Source organism: Heterodontus francisci, chromosome 42 (genome assembly GCF_036365525.1).
Source record: "Heterodontus francisci isolate sHetFra1 chromosome 42, sHetFra1.hap1, whole genome shotgun sequence".
NCBI lineage: Eukaryota > Metazoa > Chordata > Chondrichthyes > Heterodontiformes > Heterodontidae > Heterodontus > Heterodontus francisci.
The window spans coordinates 17,593,676-17,614,582 of record NC_090412.1 but is presented as its reverse complement, the minus strand read 5'-3'; the positions used below and the strand labels follow the sequence as shown (position 1 = coordinate 17,614,582).

The 20,907-nt window shown below is 40.4% G+C and overlaps 1 protein-coding gene across 3 annotated transcripts in view; it reads right to left on the bottom strand.

The window, feature by feature from the left end:
- Window positions 1–20,907, bottom strand: part of ercc6 (excision repair cross-complementation group 6) — a 55,502-nt gene that overhangs the window by 15,330 nt on the left and 19,265 nt on the right. For all 3 annotated transcript variants that reach the window (XM_068020679.1, XM_068020678.1, XM_068020677.1), the window contains exons 6-13: window positions 19,794–19,928; window positions 18,705–18,863; window positions 17,809–17,944; window positions 15,973–16,143; window positions 9,444–9,620; window positions 7,953–8,069; window positions 1,197–1,292; window positions 547–765 (exon numbers count right to left, since the gene is read on the bottom strand). In XM_068020679.1, the coding sequence (XP_067876780.1) occupies window positions 547–765; window positions 1,197–1,292; window positions 7,953–8,069; window positions 9,444–9,620; window positions 15,973–16,143; window positions 17,809–17,944; window positions 18,705–18,863; window positions 19,794–19,928 (1,210 nt within the window). The remainder of the gene's footprint in view (window positions 1–546; window positions 766–1,196; window positions 1,293–7,952; window positions 8,070–9,443; window positions 9,621–15,972; window positions 16,144–17,808; window positions 17,945–18,704; window positions 18,864–19,793; window positions 19,929–20,907) is intronic.

Genomic DNA, 20,907 nt, shown 5'->3' with positions numbered 1-20,907 from the left:
TCTAAATTTGCCATGTATATTGAAAGCAAAATACAAATCCATTATTTGCAACTTGGAAAGAAGTCTGGAGAGTATATTGTAATGACAGCAATATGGTAAATGTACAAGATGGTTTTTAATCTTAAACCTGCTTTCATTCTAAACCCAAATGAAATGACAGGAATCTGAATATTGATCAGTTAAATCCAAGCTGAAAATGTGCCAAAACTCAACAATACCTGGCATTCTGTCAACTCTTACACTGCTATATGTGCAAAGTCTTTGGCTAATATTTAAAAAATATCAAGTCCTGACACACGAAATCTAACTATGCATTATTTAAAGAGTCTATAAAAGGTACAATTTCTACCAAAAGGTGGAGGAGAAAGGATGATCTTCAACTATATGTAATATGAACCAAAGATAGTGGGGGATTGGATTTTAAAGTAGGATCAAAACAACAAGTGTAATGGATACCTGACATTTGGGAAGAAGCGTTAATAAGTGAGTTTGTTCTGCCATACATAATTGTCAAAACATCCTAGTATCTCTGTTTAACCTGCTGACCTGTCGGGATTGAGAAAAAAGCAGCACCCGATGTCCTTGTTTGTACCACAGCTTTAGCAAGGCATCAACTACGATCATCTTTCCAGACCGCTTCCAATACCCAAAGTGCTCTGCTTCAGTCAGCTGGTCATCAGGTACTCCCTTCATGATCTTGGGACCGCCGGAAAACAAGTCGGGGTGATTGCAGATCTTCCTGAGAGCTATCAGGCCAGAGAATACCTATGTTTGGGAGGTGTGGGGGAGAGGAAGACGGGAAGAGAGACTGATCAACATCTTGACTATTTTCTCTGCTATCTAAACATTAATGTGTCTACGTAAGGACACAAGAACATGTGCGCAAGAGACCTCGATACACAATATTGGAGTGTGAGAGTGGGTAGATGCAATGTGTTTGGATTACACATGTGTCCAATGCTGATAATAAGCAGTTTGTACGTCACAGCACTGAATGGAACTCCTTAATTATTTACCAAACACTTGAAGCTCCATTTGTTATCCTCTGTAGCACTCATGGATTCACATTAAAACTAAAGAGGAGCCTGTCATTGCTTCAGCAGTAGACAAAAGGGGAAGCTCACTATTCTTACCCCCACTTCCCTTAAGTAGAAGCAAGCTTCCTTGTTGAATATATAATAGCAGCAATACCAGACCTGCATTTCTCTGTTTAGAATCTGATAGACCTCCTTGGAATCTAAAAAGTTTTGGTAGACTTCACGTTGTTCTTCTGTTAAACGACAAAACAGCACCTACAAAAGAGGTTTCAGTCAGTTTGTAGTTTTCTTCAGAGTGTTCATTAGGACAACACTATAATTTGGGGTTAATATTTTAGCATAAAAGTCTCCATGACATACACCAATTTTTTGTTAACTACTTTAATTTCTTCATGCAACAAATAAGGTACAGACTGGAAATACAATCGTTCAGTCCGAAACCTAATTTACCTTTAATGTTAGCATTCTATTAACAAATTCAAAAGACAAGCAACACAAATTCAGAACTAAGTGCAACACTCAGAGCTTCTATATGCTCAATGAAAAATAATCGGTATGACCAGTGCCTTTCAAATCAGCCAGAGATGCCCTACTGATCAGACAACTTAATGCTAAACCATTTAAATCACATTCATCAATCGGAATGCCTCTTCGGCTGTGTTAAACCAACAAGATTTACGAACAAAATTAATTCAGTTAATTACATAACTAACATAACACAAGAAATGGATTTTAGGTCAGTTTTACAGTAGATAGTCCTCTTTTTGTTTTGCTTGTGGTTTCTCCCACCCTTAAAAGGTTTATTTTCCCGAGACTCCACTTTTGGAAAAGCAAACAAATCAAATCGAGAGAAGCAGACAGTATACTGGAAAAGTTTTTTTTTTAAAGAGTCATAGAGTTATACAGCACAGAAACAGGCCCTTCAGCCCATCGAGCCTGTGCCAGCTATCCAGCATCTATCTATTCTAATCCGATTTTCCAGCACTTGGCCCGTAGCCTTGTATGCTTTGGCATTTCAAGTGCTTATCTAAATAATTCTTAAATTTTGTGAGGGTTCCTGCCTCAAACACCCCTTCAGGCAGTGTGTTTCAGATTCCAACCACCCTCTGAGTGAAATTTTTTTTCCCTCAAATCCCCTCTAAACCTCCTGCCCCTTACCTTAAATCTATGCCCCCTGGTTACTGACCCCTCTGCCAAGGGAAAAAGTTTCTTCCTATCTACCCTATCTATGCCCCTGATAACTTTGTATACCTCAATCAGGTCTCCCCTCAGCCTTCTCTGCTCGAAGGAAAACAATCCTAGCCTATCCAGTCTCTCTTCATAGCTGAAATGCTCCAGCCCAGACAACATCCTGGTGAATCTCCTCTGCACTCTCTCCAGGGCAATCACATCCTTCCTATAGTGTGGTGACCAGAATTGTACACTGTACTCCATGTGTGGCCTAACTAGCGTTTTATACAGCTCCATCATAACCTCCCTGCTCTTCTCTTCTATGCCTCGGCTAATAAAGGCAAGTATCCCATCTGCCTTCCTAACCACCTTATCTATCTGTGCTGCTGCCTTCAGTGATCTATGGATAAGTACACCAAGGTCCTTCTGACCCTCTGTACGTCCTAGGGTCCTACCATCCATTGTGTATTCCCTTGCCTTGTTAGCCCAAAATGCATCACCTCACACGTCTCAGGATTAAATTCCATTTGCCACTGCTCTGCCCATCTTACCAGCCCATCTATATTGTCCTGTAATCTAAGGCTTTCCTCTTCACTACTTACATCACCACCAATTTTCGTGTCATCTGTAAACTTACTGATCATACCTCCTATATTCACGTCTAAATCATTAATGTACACTACAAACAGCAAGGGTCCCAGCACCGATCCCTGTGGTACACCACTGGTCACAGGCTTCCACTCGCAAAAACAACCCTCAACCATCACCCTCTGCCTCCTGCTGCTAAGCCAATTTTGGATCCAATTTGCCCTGAATCCCATGGGCTCTTACCTTCTTGACCAACCTTCCATGCAGGACCTCATCAAAAGCCTTATTGAAGTCCATGTAGACTACGTCAACTGCTTTACCCTCATCTACACATCTAGTCACCTCCTTGAAAAATTCAAATCAAGTTTGTTGATCAAGACATGATCTCCCCCGACAAAATCATGCTGACTATCCTTGATTAATCCCTGCCTCTCCAAGTGGAGATTAATCCTGTCCCTCAGAATTTTTTCCAATAGTTTCCCTACCACTGATGTTAGAGCTCAGCATAGTGGGGAAAGACTTCGCTCGAGTCGCTTTAAACAGGCTCCAGAAGCTGGCCGAGCGTGTCTACCCTGAGTCACAGTGTGGCTTTTGAACAGAGATCGACCATTGACATGCTGTTCTCCCTTCGTCAGCTACAGGAGAAATGCCGCGAACAACAGATGCCCCTCTATGTTGCTTTCATTGATCTCACCAAAGCCTCTGACCTCGTCAGCAGACGTGGTCACTTCAGACTACTAGAAAAGATCGGATGTCCACCAAAGCTACTAAGTATCATCACCTCATTCCATGAGGATATGAAAGGCACAATTCAGCATAGCGGCACCTCACCAGACCCCTTTCCAATCCTGAGTGGCGTGAAACAGGGCTTTGTTCTCGCACCCACACTGTTTGGGATCTTCTTCTCCCTGCTGCTCTCACACGCGTTCAAGTCTTCAGAAGAAGGAATTTTCCTCCACGCAAGATCAAGTGGCAGGTTGTTCAACCTTGCCCGTCTAAGAACGAAGACCAAAGTACGGAAAGTCCTCATCAGGGAACTCCTCTTTGCTGACGATGCTGCATTAACATCTCACACTGAAGAGTGTCTGCAGAATCTCATCGACAGGTTTGCGGCTGCCTGCAATGAATTTGGCCTAACCATCAGCCTCAAGAAAATGAACATCATGGGACAGGACGTCAGTAATGCTCCATCAATCAATATCAGCGACCACGCTCTGGAAGTGGTTCAAGAGTTCACCTACCTAGGCTCAACTATCACCAGTAACCTGTCTCTCGATGCAGAAATCAACAAGCGCATGGGAAAGGCTTCCACTGCTATGTCCAGACTGGCCAAGAGAGTGTGGGAAAATGGCGCACTGACACGGAACACAAAAGTCCGCGTGTATCAAGCCTGTGTCCTCAGTACCTTGCTCTACGTCAGCGAGGCCTGGACAACGTATGTCAGCCAAGAGCGACGTCTCAATTCATTCCATCTTCGCTGCCTCCGGAGAATCCTTGGCATCAGGTGGCAGGACCGTATCTCCAACACAGAAGTCCTCGAGGCGGCCAACATCCCCAGCTTATACACCCTACTGAGTCAGCGGCGCGAGATATGGCTTGGCCATGTGAGCCGCATGCAAGATGGCAGGATCCCCAAGGACACATTGTACAGCAAGCTCGCTGGTATCAGACCCACCGGCCGTCCATGTCTCTGCTTTGAAGGCGTCTGCAAACGCGACATGAAGTCCTGTGACATTGATCACAAGTCGTGGGAGTCAGTTGCCAGCGATCGCCAGACCTGGCGGGCAGCCATAAAGGCGTGGCTACAGTGTGGCGAGTCGAAGAGACGTAGCAGTTGGCAGGAAAAAAGACAGAAGCGCAAGGGGAGAGCCAACTACGAAACAGCCCTGACAACCAATTTTATCTGCAGCACCTGTGGAAGAGTCTGTCACTCTAGTATTGGCCTTTACAGCCACTCCAGGCGCTGCTCCACAAACCACTGACCACCTGCAGGCGCTTACCCATTGTCCCCCGAGACAAGGAGGCCAAAGAAGATGATGTTGGAGTCACTGGCCTGTAATTACCTAGCTTATCCCTGCTACCCTTCTTGAATAATGGTACCACTTTCGCTGTCCTCCAGTCCTCTGGCACCTCTCCTGTGGCCAGAGAGGATTTGAAAAAAATTGTGTCAGGCCCCTTGCTATCTTCTCCCTTGCCTCACCTGGGATACATCTCATCTGGGCCTGAAGATTTATCCACTTTTAAGCCTGCTAAAATCGCTAATACCTCCTCCCTTTCAGTGCTAATTTGTTCAGGTATATCATAGCCCCCCCCCCCCCCCCTCCCTCCCTGATCTCTACACCTACATCGTCCTTCTCTATAGTGAACACAGATGAAAAGTAATCAGTTAAAACCTCACCTACGTCCTCTGGCTCTACACACACATTGCCTCTTTGGTCCCTAATGGGCCCTACTCTTTCCATGGTTATCCTCTTGCCCATAATATACTCATAAAACTTTTATCTTAACTTTATTTTTCTGGTTATGCATAAATAAAATGCTAACTTTCCAATAAATAGTGAATAACATGCAATAGACAGCAAGGTATTCAGGATGATCCCAATTAAGTTGTGGTGACTGTAATCTTAATTCCAGATCACTCTGAATGTATCCAATTGTATGAAGAACTAACAAAAGAACAGAAGAAAAACCCAAGATCAATGCAATGGAGCAAAGTGATGAGATCCCCAATATTCCCACTGTCATCAATCCTCCCATAAATCCAGAATACCATAACCACACTATGTGTATACTAACTCCTGAAATAGGTTTTAAGAATAGACCAGGAAAGGATGGGAATGGGGAGGAGTGGGATCCAAAGCCCAAGGAAATTTTCTTTGTTCATTTGGGCAGTACAGAATCCTCTCCGACTGCACCATTCTCCATGATGCTACAGGAATCAGCTGCAGGTTGCAAACAGATGATCGAAAAGCCAATGCACTGGCCGATCAATAGGATATTAACCTGTAGACTCAGAAAATAATTCAGTGGATCCACTACAGAAGAAGAAAGAGCAATTATGTTAATCACATGGTGAATTATCCTCCAACACTGAGACAAGCTAGGGCTTGTTTACTCAGTTTATAAGCCATGCACCTGCTGATAGTCTTGGGGGACCACTGAATATTACCCATGAAGCTTTTCAAACACAAAGCAAATCTGGTGGAGTTGTAACTTTTTTTTAAAGCAAACTGCAGTTAGCAATATGGAGTAGAACAGATGTCCGCCCATTCAATCTTTGAAATATTAATGTTTAAGTTCTGCCCCGAGCCCTCTCCCAGGGCTCGGGCTCACTGGATAGCAAACTGACTAAAAGGTGGAGCCTTCCTTTGTCTCTGTAGAATAGGGGAACAAGAGAGAAAATGCTGCAAAACCATTAAATGAAAAGCATCCTGCACCAAGATTTGGGGATCTTCAATGCAGTGCATTCTTCTAACTATTTCATAAAACATTACCAACTGCATGGTAAAATTCCTGGTATAGTTGGTAATATATTTGGACTCTTCTCCCCACTCCTCCAAAACCCACAACTGGTCCTCCGCCCCAATTCTTCACAATCTACAATATATACTTAAATCCTTCAACAAATTGCTATAAGCATACAGGCAGCCAATACTAGAAATAACTAAATGCAATTCAGGACTATTAATTTACAATGTGATTGGATGACACTTTTTAAAAATTGATTCTTGGAATGTGGGCATCACTGGCAAGGCCAACATTTATTGCCTATCCCAAGTTGCCCTGAGGAGGTGGTGATACAACAGAGTGGCTTGCAAGGCCACTTCAGAAGTGAGTTAAGAGTCAATCAAGTTGGCTGGTCCTTCCCTAAAGGACAGTAATGAACCAGCTGGGTTTTTATAACAACCTAACAGTTTTGTGGCCACTTTGACTGAAACCAGCTCTTTTAAATTATTTTTAAAACTGAATTTATATTCTGAAACTTCCATGATGAGATCTGGATTATTAGTCTAGGCTTCTGGATTACTAGCCCAACAGGAACGCACAACATACTTCAGGAAATATTTATATCTTTTTATGAAGTGATGATGAATGTTATAGCCATAGTATAATGCAACAGCATCACTGAATGAAGTGTTGTGCATTATTGATGAACTTTCCACTTTGTGATTAGTTCGGTCTTTAGCTTCTGCTTTTTCACTAATCACAAACAACTTTGCTGGGATACATTATTGCCAATTCTTAAAAAGAAAGTCCAAAAATATTAGACTGCACAATTCTTACAGTTTACTGTTTGCGTGTGCAGCGTGTTTGATACTGAACTACAAGATAGGCTGCTAATTAAAGAATTAATAGCAATTACAAAAAAGGGTCATTAAAGTTATTGGGATAAAATTAAAAACGATGCATTCCGTCTTTAATTCAGCCTTAAACTATACAGGCAATCAAATATTCACAGGGCACAATTTTAAAAACACAATCAACATCTGTGCTCGCAGATGTGAAGTGCTTTTATTTTTGGAGCACAGAAATCTTTTGTTATTTTGCAATCATTTCCCCTGCTGTGCCTCATGATGGCACTTAAATATTTAATGCAGCTACTGTCACACCAGGCTCTAAGAAAGCAGGACCAACGAAGTTCTGGAGGTTATTCCTCCTAAATGTTTTGTTCATCTGTTTTTTTTTAAAAGAAAACCAGCCATCATCTACCTCAGCCACCATCGTGAACAACAGTTCTTTCAAGTTGGATTACCTGTTAACTTTAAAATTAAGATGGTGCAGCCATTACTACTATACCCCAAAAGTGATGCAAAAATAATCAACTTTTTAATTCTGAAATCTCAATAACTCAGTGGGTAATTGCTTACATAAATTGTGGCAGTGAGTCTTAACAAATCAGCAAGATCCCAGGTGCATTCCCTGTACTGTGCTGTCAAATAATCTGAACCAATGTAATAATTGGGCACAATAATTGGCCAGCACCCCCTGTTAAGAGCAGGAAATTTCTGTTTCCGGACAATGGGGTAGAGCACTATGAAAGAGTAGGAATGCAGAGGACGTTCATTATGTTACAAAATGACAATACTTGGATAACTAAACTCGGGGCGCTCCAGCAGAAATTTACTTTAAGGCATAAAACTCCCATGCTTTACTCACCTGTTCATTCTTGTCTGGTAATGCCAGATTCATTTTTACATCTGCTTTTATTCGTCTCAGCAAATATGGATTTATGGTGTCCCGTAAAACACAAGCACACTTATAGGCGGTTTGCACCTGAGAACATTTTAGAATAACTTTTAGAAGGATACATATGCAGGTCACAATAATAATAAACCAGCTGGGGCACATTTACAAAGAGTAGTTAAAACAAAAATGTGCTTTAAGAATACCTAACTCACCACTTAACAGAGTCTTTTGACATAATATGCAAGTAAATTCATTTTAAAAACACATCATTAAGACATTTTATGAGGCACAATAACAGAAACAAATATAGCTCAATACGGTCTCTTGTATGTTTATTTGGCCAAATTAAATTTTAAAAATGCAGGTCAGGTAATTAATACTGCAATATTACTATTAACTATAATAATCTTCAAGCAGTACTGATACTTCTAGTGGCAAATGTGGCTTTTATATTTAATTCTTAATGCTGCCAGTGCTCCATTGTACTAATGTTTGGTTCTACGCATAATGGCTTCGACTCAATAATAGAATATAGTTCAGAGCTCTCAGGAGGACACAAAATGGAAGTTTTATTAGCTGTGCAACTCTCACCCTCAGGGAAATGGCCCTTTCATCATGGTATGTTATCTCTGTGTCTAATCCTATATCAGCCCAAATGCCATTTATCACTAATCTGAGTGGTCTAAGATCAAACGAAAACCTGCAGGAGGCTACACAATACAGAACGATTAGTGCCCACTTGATACTACAGAAGCAGGCTTAAGGAAGAGAAAAGATCATCACACAAACAGAAGGTTGTTTTTAGTTTAAAGAACATATGGCAAAGTAATGGATCAGTTGTACCAAAAGGGCAGGTATTAGAACACATGATTCAACCACCTACTCAATTAACTCAAGAGTATTAACATAAACAATATTTTTATTACTCAAACAAAAAATACCATACCAAAACAAAATACAACATCAATGTAGATAAAATGACTAAAACACTGGCAAGGTTAAAAGAAAAAGCTGCACATTCTCAACAATATTTAAAAATCTACTGTAATGGAAAGAAAACAGGTGGTCAACATTTCAGCATGGGGATTCTTCAGTAGCCATTTAAGCACCAATATTGTTGTGCGCGAGTAAAAGCAACCCATCTACCATCCTTCCCATCCCGCCCCTTGTTTCCAATTTGATAGGGGTACTTCCACCACTGTTTCTCTTTTCCCCTTTCTTTTTCAAGCCTCAACTTTTTCTTGTGTGTGTATTTTTCCACTTCTACTACCCTGTGCAGCACCGAAAAGTCATGCGTGAGTTAATAGCATGATTCCTTTCCATTATGTTGAAAATCTGAAACAGAAAAGGTTGCAACAACACAGCAGGGTGGCCAGCAACCGAAATACCCAAACCATGAGCCCACCTTACTTTTTTTATCCATTATATTATTTACAAAGTACCATTTTGTCTGTCTCATACCTGAACAGGGGAGGCATTTTGATAGCCTCCCATTGTGATAGGGACAGAAAACTGTTCCATAAAGACTTGCAATATTCCTAGCTTTCCTGGAAAAACAAAGTCAAACAAGGACCAGAGCTCCTTCAGATTATTCTGCATCGGTGAGCCAGACAGGATAATACGATGTGGAGTGCGAAACTGCAAACAGAATAAAAAATTTTTTATGAAATCGCCACATCTCTCCAGAATGCCCTCAAGTCTAGAACTGCTGTTCATGCAATATGCACGTTTGACTTTGTTTTGTGCATTCTCCCTTTCTTCACCCATTAGTCTCTCCAGCCTTCTGACACAAAGATAGATAGGAAAGCAAATTGTAAAGAGGACATAAGGAGGCTACAAAGGGATAGAGATAGGTTAAGTGAGTGGGCAAAGATCTGGCAAATGGAATATCATAGGGGAAAATGTGAAATTGTCCATTTTGGCAGGAAGAATAAAAAAGCATGTTATCTAAATGGTGAGAGACTGCAGAGCTCTGAGATGCAGAGGGATCTGGGTGTCCTAGTGCATGAATCGCAAAAGGTTAGTATGCAGGTTCAGCAAGTAATTAAGAAAGCTCATAGAATGTAATCGTTTATTGCGAGAGGAATTGAATACAAAAGTAGGGAGGTTATGCTTCAGTTATACAGAGCATTTGTGAGACCACATCTGGGGTACTGTGTACAGTATTCATCTCCTTATTTAAGGAAAGATGTAAATGCATTGGAAGCAGTTCAGAGAAGGTTTACTAGACTAATGCCTGGAATGGGCAGGTTGTCTTATGAGGAAAGATTGGACAGGCTAGGCTTGTGTCTGCTGGAGTTTAGTAAAGAGGCAACTTAATCGAAACATATAAAATCCTGAGGGGTCTTGATAGGGTGGATATGGAAAGGATGTTTCCCCTAGTGGGAGAATCTAGAACTAGGGGTCATGGTTTAAAATAAGGGACCGCCCATTTAAGAGAGAGATGAGGAGAAATATTTTCTCTCACAGGGTCATGAGTCTCTGGAATTCTCTTCCTCAAAAGGCAGTGGAAGCAGAGTCTTTAAATATTTTTAAAGCAGAGGTAGATAGAATCTTGATAAGCAAGGGAGTGAAAGGTTATTGGAGGTAGGAGAGAATGTGGAGTCGAGGTTACAATCAGATCAGCCACAATCTTATTGAATGGCGGAGCAGGCGCGAAGGGCCAAGTGGCCTACTCCTGCTCCTAATTTGTATGTTCTAGGCCTCATGCTCTGGAATGCCCACTCTAAAACCCTCTGCTTCTCCACTTTACTCTATCCTTCTTAGGACTCCTCAGAACCCACTTCCTTATGGGGAACAGGCAGGAAAGTAGAGATGAAGTGAAGATTAGATCAGCCATATTGTTATTGAATGCAGGAGAAGGCTCAAGGGGCTGAATGTCCTGCTCCTATTTCTTATGTTATGTTCTTAGTCTTTTGGTAATTATTCTTAATCTCACTTTCTTTAGTTCAGCATTCATTTTTCTCTTGGCTCCAAGACGTACTTTGGGGCATTCTTCGATGATAAAGGCATTATAAAAATGAAAGCACTTGTTTTTGTATGTACTTATCTTAACTAATCCCAAAATACTTTTTCCAAAATATTCAAGGTTTCCTTCAGTATACTGCATTTTTAAACTTTACCAGCTTTGCAACACAAACTGGAGTACCCATATGCCATAATAACCCTCAAAAAACCATGTCAACAAAAGAAAAATACACATACACACCTGCCTCCTCCCACGCTATCCCCCCTCCCACCCCCACATCCCCTTCCCCCTGAACACTGGAAATCCAGTTATTCTGCATGGAAGGGTTCCAAATGGGACAGTTTTAATGTACTGGAATCCAACCAAGAATTTTTTATTATGGACTTGATAATGGGCAATGTCCCTGTACCAGATCAGGTTTGAGTTCAGCTATGAGTTAAATTTTGGAATTCTTTACCTGAGAGTGCTGTGGATACTCAATCGCTAAGCGTATTCAATACGGAAACTGATAGATTCTTGGGGACTGAGGGAATCAAGGGATGTGGGAAAGTGGAGCTGATGTAGAAGGTCAGCCATGATCTCACTGAAAGACGCAGTAGGCTCGTGGGGCCGTTTGGTCTACTCCTGTTTCTATTGTGTGCTTAATTATAAACTCAAAGCCAGTTCCTAAAGAGATATGGCTACCCAACACTGATATTGCAGGTGATACCTTCCTGTTCAAAAGAAACTTCTTGTGTTGGTTTGCTTTGCACCACTGCTTAAAGCTCTCCATCGAATAATGAAATTTATAGCACTGCAATACAGAAATTTCGTGACTGTACATTTTAATTTTTGCTATTCTTAGTGCTGTTAATGCATACTATTTGCTTAAGTGCAAGATCATTGTGAAACTCACATTACATAAATCTCTTTAAATATTTATCTACATTAAAAGCTATTATGATTCAATAAAGCAGTGCCAAAATTAAGTTCACAAGGATACTTTTCAGAGAGATAGAACAAATAATGGTATGTAATAAGACTTATCCATTTGCAAACAATGACTTTGAATGGATCTCACCATCTTTTAAATATCAAACTATTATAAAAAGTTGTGACTAACTTTAGTAAGCATTCACTTTTCTTTCCGATCAATTTAATTTATCTTTTTGTAAATGTTTCTTTATCTAGATAATTGGCTCTCATGAAAAGTCAAGGCACTACTGGCTAGAAAGGCTGTAAATATTTCTGAAATAAAAAAGCAAAATACTGCAATCCTGACTAAACCAGTTCTGATGAAAGGTCATTGACTTGAAACGCTAACTCTTGTTTTTCTCTCCACAGATGCTGCCTGACCTGCTGAATGTTGCCAGCATTTTCTGTTTTTATTTCTGAAATAAAGTTTTGTTATGTCAGTGGCCGGCTTCTTGAAATTGCTGGGTGTCAGCAGCAGTGATAGAAATCTAAAATCTCTCGCAAACAGGACCCAAAAAGAGCAGGTTCATTAAGTCAAATACTATTCCCTTGTCCCCAAAAATTCCCACACAGCTAACTACCATCAACTGTTACATCATAATCATCTACTTGAAACATTCAACGTGTGGCTGAAAAGATAAAAATCAATTACTAGGAACTATCCATTGAGGAGGTTACTGAAAATTAATATAAAACTTTACAGGTTACAGTGAAAAGTGGGCCAAATGTATGTGAACTTTTTAAAAATGCAAATGGATCCCAAAATGATTCTATCACATATAAACTTACAAAATAGGTGCAAAACTCTGCTGTGCAACATATAGGTGAATGAACTTTTTAATGAACGCTTTTGAATATAGAAACATAGAAAATAGGAGGAGTAGGCCATTTGGCCCTTCGAGACTGCTCCGCCATTCATTATGATCATGGCTGATCATCTAACTCAGTAACCCGTTCCTGCTTTCCCCCCCTACCCTTTGATCCCTTTCACCCCAAGAGCTATATCTAACTCCTTCTTGAAAACATACAATGTTTTGGCCTCAACTGCTTTCTGTGGTAGCGAATTCCACAGGCTCACTACTCTCTGTCCTGAAAAGGTTTACCCCGTATCCTTAGACTATGACCCCTGGTTCTGGACTCCCCCACCATCGGGAACATCCTTCCTGCATCGACCTGTCAAGTCCTGTTAGAATTTTATAGGTTTCTATGAGATCCCCCCTCACTCTTCTGAACTCCAGCGAATATAATCCTAACCGACTCAATCTCTCCTCATACGTCAGTCCCGTCATCCCAGGAATCAGTCTGGTAAACGTTCGCTGCACGCCCTCTATAGCAAGAACATCCTTCCTCAGACAAGGAGACCAAAACTGCACACAATATTCCAGGTGTGGCCTCACCAAGGCCCTGTATAATTGCAGCAAGACATCCTTGCTCCTGTACTCGAATTCTCTCACTATGAAGGCCAATATACCATTTGCCTTTTTTACCGCCAGTTGACCCACATGCTTACCTTCAGCGACTGGTGTATGAGAACACCCAGGTCTCGCTGCAAATTCCCCTCCCTCAGTTTATAGCCGTTCAGATAATAATCTGCCTTCCTGTTTTTGCTACCAAAGTGGATAACCTCACATTTATCCATATTATACTGCATCTGCCATGCATTAGCCCACTCACTCAACTTGTTCAAATCACCCTGAAGCCTCTCTGCATCCTCCTCACAACTCACCCTCCCACCCAGTTTTGCGTCATCTGCAAAACTGGAGATATTACATTTAGTTCCCTCATCTAAATCATTAATATATATTGTGAATAGCTGGGGTCCTAGCACCGATCCCTGCGGTACCCCACTAGTCACTGCCTGCCATTCGGAAAAAGACCCGTTTATTCCTACTCTTTGTTTCCTGTCTGCCAACCAATTTTCTATCCATTGCAATACACTACCCCCAATCCCATGCACTTTAATTTTACAGGCTAATCTCTAATGTAGGACTTTGTCGAAAGCCTTCTGAAAGTCCAAATAAACCACATCTACTGTCTCCCCCTCATCAACTCTATTAGTTACATCCTCGAAGAATTCTAGTAGATTTGTCAAGCATGATTTCCCTTTCGTAAATCCATGCTGACTGTCTGATTCTACCGCTGTTCTCTAAGTGCTCTGCTATAAAATCTTTGATAATGGACTCTAGAATTTTCCCCACTACCGACGTCAGGCTGACTGGTCAATAATTCCCGGTTTTCCCTCTACCTCCCTTTTTAAATAGTGGGGTTACATTAGCTACCCTCCAATCTGTAGGAACTGTTCCCAGAGTCTATAGAATCTTGGACGATGACCACCAATGCATCCACTCTTTCTAGGGCCACTTCCTTAAGTACTCTGGGATGCAGATCATCAGGTCATGGGGACTTATCGGCCTTCAATCCCATCAATTTCTCCAACACCATTTATCTACTAATACTAATTTCCTTCAGTTCCTCCCTCTCATTAAACCCTGTGCTCCCCAACATTTCTGGTACGATATTTGTGTCTTCCTTTGTGAACCAAAGTATGCATTTAGTTGGTCAGCCATTTCTTTATTACCCATACTAAATTCCCCTGTTTCTGACTATAGGGACCTCAGATAAGGAGACCAAAACGGCACACAATATTCACATCAATCTTTCTCTCTTTTTATAGAAACTTTTACAGTCAGGTTTTATGTTCCCTTTGTAAAGAAGGAGTGTTATATGTAAAGATTTCCATTGGTGATCGGTGTTTAGACTCCACGTCAAATCGAAAATATTACATGTTGCTCAGAGAAGTTAAGCATAGCCACCAAAAATAACTTGAACAGACATCCAGGGTAACTTTGAAAATTAAATATATCTACAGTGCAGGAAAGAATATTTTTTGTGTAACATTTCAATAACTCTCTATCAATGTACACTCAAGCCACTTCTGAATTGCAAATTTAATGAATCAGGTCGTGCAAAACCTCAGTTTCCTGTTACACCCAAGGCTGAGCTTTAAACACCACACCCTATTGGTTGCCAAAACGCTGGCTTTCACCTTCATTAACATTGCCTGCCTTTGCCCTCATCTTACCACCACCAATGAGACCCTTATCCATGCTTTCCTGATCTCTAGAATTGACTTCCTCAATGTCAATTCACCTGCCATTCTCCATAACTTCCAACTCGTCCTAAACTCAGCTGCCTGTTTCTGATCCGACACTTAAGTTCCACTCATCCACTATCCCATCAATGATCTATAGTGATGTCCCATCCCACAATGCACTGAATTTAAAATCTGTGTCCTCAGAGTCAAATCATTCTATTGTTTCCGCCCAACCACCGTGTGCAACTTCTTCTAGCTTCATATCCCCTGCTGCATCTTTCAGTGCCACAAATCTCATCTTTTGTATATCCCCTCCTCCCTTCAGCCCAAGTCACAATAAGCTGCCTCAGCCCTACTCTCTGGAAATCCCTCCCTAAACTACGTCAACTCGCACTCCACATTTAGAAACTTGAAAACCCATCTTTTTGACTAAGCTTTCAATCATGCCCTCCTAACTCTCCCACCATGGATCAGTAACCAGTCCTTCTATTTACTTATTTTTATTCTTCCTGCCTTGTAAAACACCTTGGGACACCTTCGACAATAACAGCACTATATATATCTAAGTTTTGTCAGTTTAATATTGACTGAAGCTTTTATGCTTACTCCATCTCACATAACCAAGAAGTCAGGCAACAATCTAACTCCAAGTTTATTTCATAATCACTCGGCAGCTGGCCAGTAGGAGGCACATACACTTAGACAGCCCACAGAAATTTGCCTCCCTGTGGAATGGCATTTAGGAGTCCTCATGACATCTTGGTTAAAGAACCAGCCTAAGTCTACCTGGTTTGGCCAACCTGTCACTGTAATCAACATGATGTGATTGACTCTTAGTGGCATCTGAAGTGGCTTGGTGAGTCATTTAGTTGTAAACACAATCACCTAGGAATGAGCAGCAAATCTGGTCTCATCCTTGCTACCCACTCTCTAAGAACAAATGAGAAGATAAGGAAAAAATATTACTAGGATACCTGTTTACACGCAACAGTAATCGCAGCATTTGGGTTTCGGATTTTGTGCCCTTCATCTAGAATTACATAATGCCAGTTGTAGTGTGCAATGGACTCTTGCATAATTCGGACGTAGGAATAAGAGGTGATCAGAATACCATCACATGCTGCAATTTCTCGAATGAGCCTCTCCTGCAAAACCAAAATACATTGTGCTGCGATTACAATGAGATACACATATATGTAATTCTCACTGTTTTGTATGAACACAATGATCACAAAAATCATTATAAAGTATACCAAGACCTCCAGCAGCAGATGTAATCCTCAAATCATCTCCCGCGATTTCAAATTAAGTGCTTGTAAAATATGTAACCTCTCCCAGTTTTTGCAATTAATAAGGGACGTCTGCAATTAGCCTAACTCGATGAACACAGTTCTGCTATCATTAAAAGACATTTTGTGAAAGTGCTGCTGTTGTTATTGATGCTCTGGAGACCAATCCCTCCTAGAGGGCAAATTGTGGACTGTTAGAAAACAACAGCCATAAATCACACTGTCAGGTACCAACAAAACAGGGCTTAAACGCAGGCACTTGAAGGCCATTCACAGCAAACAGAGCATAGGAGGTTCACAGTCATGAATTGCTGAACCTGTAATTAATTTAAACTTCCTTCAAGCAAAATTTTAAATAAACAATGTCTTGTGCTGACAAGGGGAAAAAAACATGAGTGAGGAAGCTCCATGTCAAAGTAAAAAAGAGACTGGTCTTTGTCAGCCTCTTAATAATGTATGCAACAAATAAAACAATCCTTTTGTTTCTTTTTCTGCATTGCTAAATCCTTTAAAGCTGGAAACTATTTTCCATCAAAATGGAAAATGGATTTTATTTCAAGGATTGTTTAGAAAGATATGATTAACACACTACTCTCAGCACATAACCTCATTCTAGTCATTCATCATTAAAATCAATCGCATTGGCATATGATGGGAGATGATCCACATGTACACATATGCATAGACAGGGTTAGATCATGTTATTTACAAAACTCAGATTTCATTGTCCACCGAATAATAGCTGGCTTCTATATTTAAGTCATTGTAGGCAACAACACCAAAATAGAAATAGTTCTAAAGAAATGAACTGTTCAAACAGTCTTCCTGCAGAAAAAGTTCTGTTGATTTTTCTGCCAGGTCAAATACGACTTAAATGTAACATAATGCATAGCTGGGAATGATTACAAGGCAGTAATCTGACAAATGTGTTCAGAAGACATAGTAAGTCATCACCTGAATATAGAAGCATTAAAAAGAATTTGGAAAATAGTGACCAGGCCAATTCCAGGCCTTAGGGGACAACAGCATGAAGAAAGCTCAAATGATCGAACTTGTTTTCCCCGGGCAAAAGAAGAAAGGGGGAAGATGTGAGGCACGTTTTCAAAAGAATACAAGATATGGATGACGTGGAAGTAAACCTATCTTAGACAACGAATATAGAGGACTACATGTCAGAAGCACAAAATTTACAGGCTTTTGACAAAAGGTCATCAGCCTGAAACATTAACTCTGCTTCTCCCTCCACAACTGCAGCCTGACCTGCCAAGTATTTCCAGCATCGGCAGTATTTTGGTTTTGTAAATACATTCATAACCTGACTAACATCAACATGTCTGGGGCCAGGATAAGATTATGCATTTCATCAATATTAATCAATCTCTATCACTTTGTATGAAATGGTTACCATTAATATTCTTATTAAAATTGGGCAACAATTTTCCTACATTCACAAGCATCTCAAAAACATTTTGTTGCCTGGAACTAAACACTATCGTGATCCCAGCCTCCCAAGATACCAACCTTCCTGCTGGTGAAGGAACCTGTCTCATGAAGAACTGCCACTCTGAATGGTGGCCACCACTTGTGGAATTCTTTAACCCACTGGTGCATCACTGTTGCTGGGCAAACAATAACTACAGGTCCCAAGCCCTCATATCTTAAAAGGAAAAAAAATACGAGTCATCAACTTTAATAAGTTCATATTTCAGTAATTCAACATGACAACTTTTCAAAAAGCAATTAGGATAGGCCTTATTTACTTGATGGTCACACGCAACTGTAAATATCACTAGACTCTGATACAGACAAAGGTCATTGCTCTGGAAAGGACCCTGGGGTTCTCCAGGGCACAACTGAGTCGTATCCTTACGTAAACCAACAGCTTGCAGAAGAAAAACAACGAGGTGCAAGTCTGCGGGGGCAGTAAAGTAGTCTTTTTAAGTACTGACTGACAGCATCCAAAGATATTCATTACTGTGTAAAAGCTGTGGACATGGTGTGCTGCCAAAGGAGATTTTATGCAAGATTTAATAAACTAAGCTAACTATTTATATACGCAATTTAAAATTCTGTTTATACAAACTATCGATATTGAGGCATAAGTGAGTTTGCAAACAAACCCTACTGCGCAGGGTAACCTTATGCAGCTTATCGACCCATGGCATCACATGTTTCTGTTCTGTAAAGTGAAGTTTCAATGTTTTGCCTTTCATTAAACGTGTTACATGTTTAATTTCTCTTGCCCTTCAGCTCCTACATCTCGTAAAAATTCCCTTTGATGGTCCTACTAAAAGAATTAAAGGAATATTGTAATTGAAATGTCATTAAAAATTCACGAGTCCCTCCTACAACAGTAATACAACTGATGAAATATTAATTGAGCTACACAGACTGACAGTCTGCAGAGGGGCACTTGCCTGTAATTTGAGCCTCGTGTCCTTATCTTGCTGTAGCTCAGTCCTGCCAAGAAAGCAATTATCTGGATGGTCTTGCCTAGTCCCATCTCATCTCCCAGAATTCCCCCTGCCTGCTGGCAGTGCAATTCCCACAGCCACCGAACACCTGTCTGTTGAAACCTGGGAGCAGCAAAGAAAGATTTGTTTTTTAACAAAACATAATGGAAAGCATTCATAAATGAATCGTTAACTGTTGTACAATCTCCACTTCAATTCAAAAACATGCTTCAAGCCTGCCCTACCTTAGCAATATTTAAATTACATTGCAATAATTGGTGCAGTGAGACAAAACATAATTTTTCAAAATAAAAAAAGGCTTGAAAGTGCAATTAATTTCACAGAACACATTATAGAGCATTCTTTGTTCTTTATTATTTCAATTTAATAGTTAGTTTGGCTAATATCTGAAATTAAATCACTAATCCCGCAATGTTCTATGAATATATATTTCTCCAAACTATAGCTTTCTTAACATATTTTAAAAGTGGGCATTGAATTTTTCAACTAATTTGCCAACTTTGTATGATCCATTTCTATTCCACATAGAAATGATTATTGTTGTTTTAGTGGTCAATAAAATGGGCGAGGAAAATACAGAAGTCTGCCACAGTGACACAAAATGATAATATTGAAAATTGCCCACCCTAAGATTGAAGTTATGCATCAGTTTGTCTCAGCACTTGACAAAAGCCAATAGGAACTAAATGGATATTCAAACCAATTAACCAGATAAAATTTAACATCACCGGCTCTATAACTCCCACTAAGAAAACATGCAGTCTGCACGTTTTAACAATTTGTTTGTTAGGCATAACTTAATACATTCCCATGTTAGCCAAGAGATCAGCCTGGTGGCATTGTTTACTTTTGCACCAGCTGGTGCTTAACCAGAGACAGAGAAAGAACTTGCCATGTGAGGAGGCATTTCCAGTTCTGGAAAGATGCATACCAAAACCCCCACCAACCCCCTCCCCCAACTTAATTTCTATTACAGCATTGCCTCCAGGGATATATAAATGTGAGAGTCATCCTTTTTATGCCTTTACATACTTGTATAGTTTTCTCCAAAAGAAGCCTGGCACCTTGAATCCCTCATCAAATTCTGCATCGCTTTCATCAGACGCAGCATCTTCGCCATTAGCTCGACGCTTTTCCTTTTCCAGCAGCCGCTTCCTTTTCCATTTCCTATATGATGACCAGTTATGTCATGTTAACATTGATATAATGTGGAATCTAACAGTATAGCAATGCCGTTTTCAGTTCACGGCATGTCACGCGCTGCTAAAAGGGCAACTTCAAAATAACAATCCCATCCTTCATCCTCACCAGACTGGGGGATAAGCAGCTAACCATGGCTCCTCCAAAGTTTCATGGGCAGTTTTGTTTTATTGAGCAATATTCATCCCTCAACCACATCACTAAAATTATTAAGCCATTATCACACTGCTGTTTGTTGGAGCTCGCTGTACACAAATTGGCTGCCAAGTTTCCTATAACAGTGACTACACTTCAAAAACACTTCACTGGCTGCAAAGTGCGTTGGGATGTCCTGAGGTCATGAAAGGCACTGTACAAATGCAAGTCTTTCCTTCTTTTTTCTAACAGGAGATTAACATTCACATGGACGGATCACTGCTAACTCAATCCTTTTGTAAATGAAGACACTTACTGTTACACAACTAAAAACTATTTCCACCATCAAAAAAAAAATTGTTGCATAGTTCTACGCAGCTTCTACTGTGGTTTAAAGGACACTTCCATTGCTAGCTGCATTTCAAAGCTCACAATGTCCTAATAATTAGAGATGATCTATTCCAAAGTTAGGCTGCACAAAATGCTAACAGTACTATTTTAACAGATATGCAATTTTTTTTACTCATGACTTCGGGGCTTCCCTCTGAGTATTGTCAGAAAATCTTTTTAAATATCTACAAACAGGAAACGATGATAGACAAAGCACTACACATATGGGCATCTGAGAAGAAACCTGAGCAACAAGTTGTGTCTCTACAGCCTTGCAAAGGCTCTAAAAGAAATTTACAGACAGCACTGAACAAACTGTTGTGTACCTTGGCATCCCAAAATCTGCATGATTTTCCTAGAGCAGATTCTGCTGCTCCCTGCTGGAGATGGAAACCCAAAATGATTTCTCACTGTTGAAACA